This window comes from Argentina silus (assembly GCF_951799395.1).
Source record: "Argentina silus genome assembly, chromosome: 17".
NCBI lineage: Eukaryota > Metazoa > Chordata > Actinopteri > Argentiniformes > Argentinidae > Argentina > Argentina silus.
This window is the reverse complement of record NC_139671.1, coordinates 5603741-5613740: the sequence shown is the minus strand read 5'-3', so window position 1 is coordinate 5613740 and position 10000 is coordinate 5603741. Positions and strand designations below refer to the sequence as shown.

General features: G+C 45.3%; 1 protein-coding gene across 1 annotated transcript in view; it reads right to left on the bottom strand.

The window, feature by feature from the left end:
• Positions 1-10000, bottom strand: part of stxbp5a (syntaxin binding protein 5a (tomosyn)) — a gene marked incomplete at its 5' end in the record, with an annotated part of 51671 nt that overhangs the window by 7618 nt on the left and 34053 nt on the right. Inside the window, 8 exons of the mRNA XM_083688792.1 lie at positions 863-913; positions 2124-2171; positions 4007-4069; positions 5368-5519; positions 7145-7270; positions 7670-7857; positions 9197-9417; positions 9677-9717. Coding sequence (XP_083544918.1) covers positions 863-913; positions 2124-2171; positions 4007-4069; positions 5368-5519; positions 7145-7270; positions 7670-7857; positions 9197-9417; positions 9677-9717 — 890 coding nt within the window. The remainder of the gene's footprint in view (positions 1-862; positions 914-2123; positions 2172-4006; positions 4070-5367; positions 5520-7144; positions 7271-7669; positions 7858-9196; positions 9418-9676; positions 9718-10000) is intronic.

The following is a 10000-nucleotide window of genomic DNA, read 5'->3' as shown; positions in this document are numbered from 1 at the left end:
TTGAGTTTGTCTCATCTCATGCCTCAGTAAAATCAACACACCCATCACTTAATGTCTGAAGCAATGTCATATGATGATCTCAGCTGTTTAGAAGAGGGTGACAGCTACTCCTACAGTATAAAGATTCAGAACTTTTTTAAAGATTAAAGAACTGTAACATTGCATGTTAGGTGTCAATATTAGGATATAGGTAACAATACAAGTTTACAGTATGAGCCGTTTATAAACAAGAAGTGTGCCTATGTGGACACCCAAAACATGATTAGATAGATTTGGCACATTCGGTTAGACCCCCGAACCCCCAAACCACTTCCCTTCCCATCTGATGGTTCTGCCATGCCGGGCCCTAAGAGGGAAACTCCTACAGCAAAGTTGTGCTTTTCATTGTTGGTTAAATGTGCATTTCAAGGAAAAGAAAAAAGGCAGGGTTTCTTTCTGTGGTTGGACGATATCTCGTCTGTCACCTAAAGGACAAAAAAAAAGGCTTTCTACTAACTTTTTAAAAGGACCAATCAAAAAGGAACAGAAAGAGAAAAGGAAATGAGAAAGCTGCCAAACACACACAGAAAGCTCCACGGAGCGACAGAGAATGGGTTAGTTCCGCTTAATTAGGCTTAGCAGCACTGACTATTAAAATACCTCACCATGATAAAAAAAAAATACCAGTACGTAGGCCTAGTTTGGGATAGCGCCCCAACAATGTACGTTTGTCTTCATCACAATTTTCTTGAGATGTTCATATTGCAAGACCATCTTGACTTGAGGATGGATGGAAAGTCCAGTTTTGTAAAAAAAAAAAAAATGAAAAAAATGAAAAATGTTTAACTAAAAACAAAATTGGAAACACGAAGTCAAGGCTTACCCAAGTCTGGCTTTAGCTCAGTAGGCAAGCTTAATTTCCGTGACATCTTTGCTGGAAAAAAGAGAACAGCCCTCTTTACAAACACACATCTACGCTACTACACAATGCCATGCAAAGCTAGCACTGGGCTATGGTTGTGCTCGGAAAATACAGTACATTACACATAGAAACATAAAGCTTTGGCTTTGGTATCATTTGTTGGGGATTGGCTTCATTGGCTTTAGGGGAGGCAAAATGCTTGACAAAGGACCCACTGCATTAGGGTTCAGAGAGAGACCACCTTGTGAATCACAGACGCATGCTGGGACAGACAAAACAAGGAAGTGTTAGCTCTCATCGCACAATGCCCTGGAAGAGAGGAATCGTCAGAGACCCACAATAGAATTCAGTCATTCAGAACCCTCATGCCAGAGATGCATGCACTTGGGACGAGGAGGAAACAGGAAACAGGAAGTGAGCAGGATGGAAGAAGACAGTGGAAAGACAGAACAAGGCACTTCTAGCTATTCAATGCTACGATAACCTTTTGAAGTGTTTTTCGCTGCTTCTGTGTTTGATTATTGTGTATGGTCAATTGCCTTGCATTGCATTGAATTCAAATGGGTTTGGAAGAAGACGAAAAAAATCCTCCCAAAATGGTCTTGTCGGCAAAACAATACACAGACCGGTGTTCAGAGACTACACAGACACTTTTAAAATGGTCCTCTCCCAATCTATGAGGTAGAGTGTGACTGCTTGAAAGAGAAAACAACATTGAAACTCTGTAGTCTACTAAGTAGTGTCTCAGGTCTATGGAGAAGTGAGGAGAACCCCTCACGCCCCGTCCTGCCTAGTCAACAGACAGACAAACCACACAGCTGGACGAATACAGAGCCATTACAAATAGACTGCTGTGATGTCATAGCTACAGACAGACAGCCAATCATGTGACTGGGGAGCCGGGGGTGAAGGCGGGGCCATTATTAAGGAAGGAAGGCTGACGGACAATTGCCACCACCACAGGCACATTTTACAATGTGACACGCGTGCTACACACATGTAGCATGCAATGGAGGACTAGCGTATACCGTTGTGTTTGCGTGTGTGTGTGTGTGTGTGTGTGTGTTTGTGTACGTTAATTCTTTTAGTTTTGTTCAGGCGGTGACCATGAAACAGAAGACAGAGACAGTTTGCTGAAACAAAACAATGCGGCTCACATCGTAAGTGGGACAGTGCTATCCTGCCCAGGCTACTCCCGGTTGAAGCCTTTGGCCACTCTTACCTCCTCTACCACCTCCATTGTAGAATTGCTGATGGTTTGACGTCAACACTTTTGGGGGGGGAAGTGAAAGTAGACGTGCAGTTAGAAACATCCTCGCATTTGACGACACTAGCTAGCCATATTGATTGATTATTGATTGAGTCCCTCCAAGGAGTTTGGCGTCTGTTTTTTTTGTCTGTCTTGATAATATGAGATATTATAGTATGAGATATTATATATACTATGTGTGAAATCCCAACAGTGAATTGTAAAAAAAAACAAAAAAAACAAAACATTAAAACATGAAAAAAGAATATTCATTAAGACACATTTCCGCCCCCAAAAAATCTTCACGTATCTTCAAGAATATGTGCTTGAGGACATTATTTGACTCTCCAAACCATGACATAGCCTCAAGTAAGAGGAGACATATGGTCAGGTCAGGACTGGAGACAAAATGAACCACATTATCCCTAGAAATCCTGCCCCAGATGCAGTAAACAACTGCCTAGTGACACCAGGCGTTGGGGTCGGTGACGCACCTGGTTACAGGCAGTAGGGACTCCAGTCTTTACGCTTCTTTTTCTGCCTGACCTTTGAAAAAGCGCTTTATTTTAGCCTCAGTGTCTCCGTGCTAATGTCAAAGTCCCTCATGCCTCATCAACTAAAATGCTAATTTAGCAACCTAGATTCATCCAGGGGCCAAAAAAACAGCACCTTGTCTTAACAGCGTGAGAGACTACTAATGTTGTTTTTTGTTCTTTGTGCAAACCTGAAAAGGGCAGATGTTTGTATTCAGGGACATAGTGTTGTTGTGATGAATCATCATATCGCGGCCAATGGCCACTGATTTAGGTTGGTCATGTTATTCAACTGAAAGTATTGTCTCCCACAACTGCCCTCATTTGAAACAAGCTTTAAGTGTCTTTGAACTCCTCGAAATCAAAACTCTCAAGCATCAACAGAGTTAAAATACAAAACCCCATCGGCAAAGGATGCTGCTGCAACAGGCCTGCTATAAAAGTCGGAACGATAAATTAGGTCTGGAAATCTCTGAGAAAAAGCAAAAAGATATCTTGGCATTTCATAGAATCGTAGAAGAGCATCGAATCATATTTACGGGAATATTGAAGATGTCAAAAAGAATTCAAGGACCTAATAAACTAACCCTTCTTGTAAACTAATATCCCATTTTGTAGGAATCAATATATTTCTGTCTTGGACTGTATACAGAGTACTTATTCACTGATTCAGTGCATTTTATGATCCTAAGCTGTCTAGTTAAATTAGAATCAGAGAGTTTACTGCGAGTATCCAAGCTTTTGAGGGATACTTAACCACATTAAAATTAAATGCCAAATTCAGTGTTCTTATTGAACTTCCTTGAAAGCAGAGGATCAGTATCAGTACTCTTTTCACAACAAAAATCTCTTATAATGCATTAAAGTAGCTGTTATAAAGCTTTATCAATGCATACAGGAGATGATGGGCCCTAGAGTAAAGTGTGTTACCAACATTTCATTTAAACACCAAACCCATCCGTTTTTTAAATTTGACTTCCAATAAAGTTGGAATAATGATTACACAGTTACATTTGGCTTTCGACAAAACCCATATTTAACCCAAATTTACGTGAGTGATATCTTCAGGTGATGCCCTTGACCAATTTCTCATACGTTCTTATTGAATCTACCTGAAAGATATGTTGATAATTTCCTACATAGGAAGTCAGTGAGAGGATGCTCAATGAGGAGTCCCTTAAGCATGACCCAACTCTTTGTTGCTAACCAAGTTAACCAATGGGGGTGAAGCTGAGATCGATGCTGGTTAATGTCGTTCGATAGTAAAACTGAACTAGATACGACTCAACATGTCTCCCTTTATGGCTCTGAAGGACATTTTACCTGAAGTGGGGGATTTGCAGCGGTCCTCTGACGTGGCAGAGCCTTCGTTGATGTCACACAGACCTGCAGCAGAAGACACAGACGTTAAAACTCAATCAAACGTCATTGTCGATCTATCATTTTTCTCTACTCTGTTGAACAACCTGTTTGAGAAGTTGGTTTCTGTGGTGAGATGTTTAAGAAGAGCCCCCCCCCCCCCTTCAGCACCTGCTTCCAATTGTTTCCACTTTGGTGCACAAACATCACATCACATCACCACGCCTGGTTTAATCACAGGCTGGCTTCCACTCCTATTGGGGTCTGGCCGCCCTCAATCAAAGTCAAATCGAATCAAACTTTATCGAGACGTCTGAGAGATGAAACAGACCGTAGCTAAGACTGACTAGCATCCGTCCCTGTCGTTGCCTGGCGCCGTGTTGAACCAGAGGGGTGCCAGGCCTGTGGGGTAGGGCAGCACAGCTGGAGGAGTCACTACAACTCAGTCTCCCCACACTCTGACAGGTGCCAGCCCTCCGCGCTAAACATGGTCAATGACACCAGGTGCACACACTCACACACACACACGCACGCACGCATAGAGCTTAAACACACGCACACACACGCACGCGCGCACACACACACACACACGGACACACACACAAACAGACACATATATACAAACACACACACACACACACACACACACACACTTTTCTCATTTATCCATCATGCTGTTGCTTAGCCACCCGAGTTATAGAGCCATTACACAACAGTGGTTATTGGCATTGATTGGCTGATGCTGGAGACGCAGTATCGTCATTAAACAGCAGGTGGCAGTGTGTCATAATGCAGCAGTGCAGCTCACTGCAGTGACAGGGTGTGTGGGATGTCAGGTTGTGTGTGTGTGTGTGTATGTCAGTGTGTGTGTGTGTGTGTGTGTGTGTGTTTGTTTTTGTTTTTGTGCATGTGTGGGTGGCTATTCTGTCTGATACAGCAGAAGGAACAAGCAAGCACCAAACAATTTGGAGACAATTCAAAATAACATCAGCATAGGGATGGAGAGAGAGAGAGAGATAATCTCTACCTCATTACAAACCTCCCCCAAACACCAACTGCATATCCTAACACCACCTGTAACTAAACACAGCCTTGACCACCCTGTAGGAACAACACACCTAAGCTATTCATTGCATGCTCTTACCCTTAAACCACCCTGTAAAAAAAAAACTACAGATCCCAAGAGCCATATATACAGTACATATCAATATACTGATAGACTGTATTACAGTCTATGGCACTGTGTAGAGGGGTACAGGGTTATGCCCAAAGGACTGTGTCCTGTTCAAAGAGGAGTGAAACCAGGGGGGAGACTTTACCATTACCTCCGGAGGGCTGGCGGGTCTTGCGGGGGGAGCGGGGCTGTCTCTGGTAGGGGTCGTTAGAGCCGTAGAGTTCCACCGTGCCCAGGTTCAACAGCACCGTCTTCTGAAGGTAGTCCACCACCGCCAGGCCGTTACTGTTACCAAACACCACGCTGTAGAGGGAGGGAGGGAGGGAGATTGAGATAGAGAGTGAGAGAGAGAGAGAGAGACAGAGAGAGACAGAGAGTGAGAGAGAGAGAGAGAGAGAAAGACAGCGAGTGAGAGAGAGAGAGAGAGAGAGAGAGAGAGAGAAAGCGAACAAGAAAGAAGAGATATACGAGATTGAATTAGATGAACTATAGTTTTTTGATGAAATATAGTTATACCAGAGAGCGGGGCAGAGAGTCGCCCGAATTTCCCGACGGACATAAATTGTGTTGACACGGCTTGATTCCATTCCAGCTCGCCGCTGCAAGGGGAATCGAATTTGGCCGAGCTGAGGAGCTGAGGACTTGTATTCCTCAGAGTTGGTGAAAAAACACGAAAAAAAAAAAACCCTTATAAAAGCTAAGTCATCCTTACTTTGGCAGATCCTTGGTTTGTTTGCACAGAACAGCAAGATGGATGTGCCGATTGTTTTATTAAGGGTTTATGGCATCTCGACGGAGATTCGTAGGCTTCATGTTCCGAATCGGGTACGACTTCCTAAATATGTACCTCACATTTCATATCCCCCAGATTGAATTTCATTTGTGAATGTTGCAGTAGTACTAGTAGTAGTAGTAGTAGTAGCAGTAGCAGTAGCAGTAGTAGTAGTAGCAGTAGTAGTAGTAGTAGTAGTAGCAGTAGTAGTAGTAGCAGTAGTAGTAGTAGCAGTAGCAATAGTTGTAGTAGTAGTAGTAGCAATAGTAGTAGTAGCAGTAGTAGTAGTAGTAGTAGCAGTAGCAGTAGTAGTAGTAGTAGTAGTAGTAGTAGCAGCAGTAGCAATAGTAGTAGTAGTAGTAGTAGTAGCAGCAGTAGTAGTAGTAGTAGCAGCAGTAGTAGTAGTAGTAGTGGTAGTAGTAGTAGTAGCAGTAGTAGCAGCAGTAGTAGTAGTAGTAGTGGTAGTAGTAGTAGTGGTAGTAGTAGTAGTAGTAGTAGTAGTAGTAGTAGTAGTAGTAGCAGCAGTAGTAGTAGTAGTAGCAGCAGTAGTAGTAGTAGTAGTAGTAGCAGTAGCAATAGTTGTAGTAGTAGTAGTAGTAGTAGTAGTAGTAGCAGTAGCAATAGTTGTAGTAGTAGTAGTAGTAGCAGCAGTAGTAGTAGTAGTAGTAGCAGTAGCAATAGTAGTAGTAGTAGCAGTAGTAGTAGTAGTAGCAGCAGTAGTAGTAGTAGCAGCAGTAGTAGTATGACATTCTGGTCATTTCAATATACTAGGCAGCTCAACTCATACTGTACAACTCATACTGCCTACTCAATAATATAGAAGTACGCCATTTCAAACACAGCCATATCTCTGTCCTGGTCTTTCAGACCCAGTGAACATACATCTATACAGGTGCTGTGACATCACTCATCTAAGCTCTTCGCTCCAAAAAAAACAACAAACAACAAACCAAAATCATTTTTTCTCGAATATCCATTCATTTAATTCTGTAATAAACCCAACATCGGACCCGACATTTCGTAAATGAAGCTTCGCGACTGTCTGCTTCGCAAATGGACCGTCAACATTCTCAGTGACAACACAAGACTAGAACTAACGTTATAGGGTATCAATAAAGTTGTATTGAATTGAATTCAACTTAAGCTTGGTACTCACAGGCCGTAGGCGGAGTTGAGGGCCAGGCTGGTGATCTGCTGGGGAGGCTCTCCGCTGACCCACACCAGCTGGACCACCAGCTCTACTTGGTACCCCGGAGACTGCTTCAGAGGAATACTACGAACCCTGGAGAGAGAGAGGAGGGGGGGGGAGAGAGAGAGAGGAGGGGGGGGAGAGAGAGGAGGGGGGGGGGGGGGGGGGAGAGAGGAGGGGGGGGGGGGGGAGAGAGGGGGAAGATTTTCAGAGATTTATGTTTTTGTTGTATATTGTCCCTGTCAAATAAACTTAATAAGCACAATAAAAATATTGGTGTTGGAGTGATGGTGGGAAGGAGGCTGTGTGCACGTCGTGTGAGTGTGTGTGTGTATGTTTATATATGTGTGTGTCTGCGTGTGTGTGTACACTGAGCTACAGTAAGTGAGTGAGGCACCTCGTCTGAGTGTGTGTTATACTGTACTGTGTGTGTGTGTGTGTGTGTGTGTGTGTGTGTGTGTGTGTGTGTGTGTTGGCGGTGGCGTTGCATACTTGAGGCAGGGCACGTTGTCTCGGACCCCGTCTGAGGAGCTGCTGCTGGTGGAGGGGTGTGTAGGGGGTCCGGCCGTCTGGGGGCTGGGGGAGGCACCGGGGGTGGGCAAGGCGGGCGTCTGGTCTCCCCCTCCCCCTTCTGGGGACTCCATGTCATTCGTTTCGTACTGCAGACGCACCTCCAACAGCTGGAGGAAACACACACACAGACACACATTATAGGTGAGGAAATGTTTAAAATGTGACAGGACCGTCATAGTGAATGCTCAGTATCTATTAGTTTAGTGTGACTAAAAGTCCTTTAGAAAAGAGCAGAAAACAGGCCTTCATCTCTCCCTCGTGGACAGACATCTCCCAGAATGACATCCACAAACCTGCACACAGCATCACTTCCATGAGTGGGTTTGTTCTGGTGTGTTCTGTGTGTGTGTGTGTGTGTGTGTGTGTGTGTTCTAATGAGAGTGTGTATGAGGAGGCGTTAGAGGGTTAAGGAGGTCTTCTCAAGCTGAGAGTTCCTTCTAAGTCCGCCTCCAGGCTACTTGACTGTAACTCCCAACCCCCATTCTCCACCCACACACACACACACACACACACACACTTTTGCAGTACAAACACACTCCAAGTTGGAGCAGTGCATGCTGGGAGAGTCTCATTAGCACTATTGGCATGTGTAAGTGTGAAGGCGATCTATGCCCTCCCTCTCTCTCCCCCCTCTCCCTCTCTCTCTCTCTCTCTCTCCCCCCCTTTCCCTCTCTCTCTCTCTCTCTCTCCCCCCTCTCCCTCTCTCTCTCTCTCTCTCTCTCCCCCCTTTCCCTCTCTCTCTGAGGTTAGGGGTGAAGAAGTGACAAATAAACTCCTCTCCTATGAATAGCTCCACTGCAGCTCTTCACCCAAGTCATATAATCCCCCCCCCCACCCCACACACCCCCCCACCCCCCACCCCACACACCAAATAATGACTAGGTTGTTGCTCCTCCGCTGTCATGGCAACCATGAGGTTTTTTTTTTACTGCTGGGATTCATATAACGAAGCTCTTTTCTTAGCACACACACTGTGTGTCAGAGCGGCGGTTCCAGACACCAGAATCAGCAGAGAGGAGGTAATGAGACACCACACAATCCTGTTATTCCATGGGACTCCGTGAGTCTGTTGTCATGGTATCCATACAGGCTTTATGTAACGGGTTGAAATCCTTAGCGGGGGGTAAATGTGTGTGTTTGTCTGTGTGAGTCAATAACCACAGAGGAAACGGTGGATACAGTGATTGTGAATAGTACGAGGTGTAACTTATATGAAATATATATTTATGCATACACACACACACACACACACACACACACACACACACACACAGACACACGCACAGACACACGCACAGGCACATGCACACACCTGCACCCACACCCACGCCGACACACCCACCTCCACACACACACCTCTTCCGTCCCACACACCCACCCCCACACACACACCTCTTCCGTCCCACACACACACACACACACACACACACACACACACACACACACCTGTACGACCTCCGTGGTGATCTCCTGCTTGCTGAAGCGGTAGATGATGACGTTGGCTGACACCCCGGCCACACACAGCATGCGGCTCTCTGGACACCAGGCCATGATCTGGATGGCGAACGGGTCCTCGTCCACGATGTCCGTGTTGGCCTTGTCCTCCTTGTTTCGGCTCTTCTCAAACACCTTGGCTGTCTTCAGCTTGTACAGTACCTGGAGCATTACTAGGAGAGGAGAGGAGAGGGAGAGGAGAGGAGAGGAGAGGAGAGGAGAGGAGAGGAGAGGAGAGGAGGGGAGAGGAGAGGAGAGGAGAAGAGAGGAGAGGAGAGAGAGGGGGCTCAGTGGGACACTCTGAGGTAGAGTGTTTGGGGAAACTGTCCTCCATCTTGGCTCGGAACTAGGATTCGGAGCCTGGATTGTAGAGGGGGGGGGGGGTGTTATAACGAAAGGTGTTTTGAGATGATGAAGGTGAACGATACTCACTTGCAGAAGCATCCCAAAACTTCACGGTCCCGTCAGCATGCCTGTCCATAAAAGAGAGAAAGAGAGAGAGAGAGAGAGAGTGGAGAGAGAGAGAGAGAGAGAGAGAGAGAGGTAGGGAGAAAAAGACAACCTCAGCTTTTTTTTTTGCAGGCTTGAGCATCCACAGTACACCCCTTAACCCCTGGATGTGATTATCTTCCTTTCTCCTAGCATTGTGACTGCCAATAGCCCCTGGTCTAGCATAGATGACTTTATCTTATGATGACTGATGGATAGATGATTCCCTCACGTAGACAAATGTATTTGTTGTAAGTCGCTTTGGAT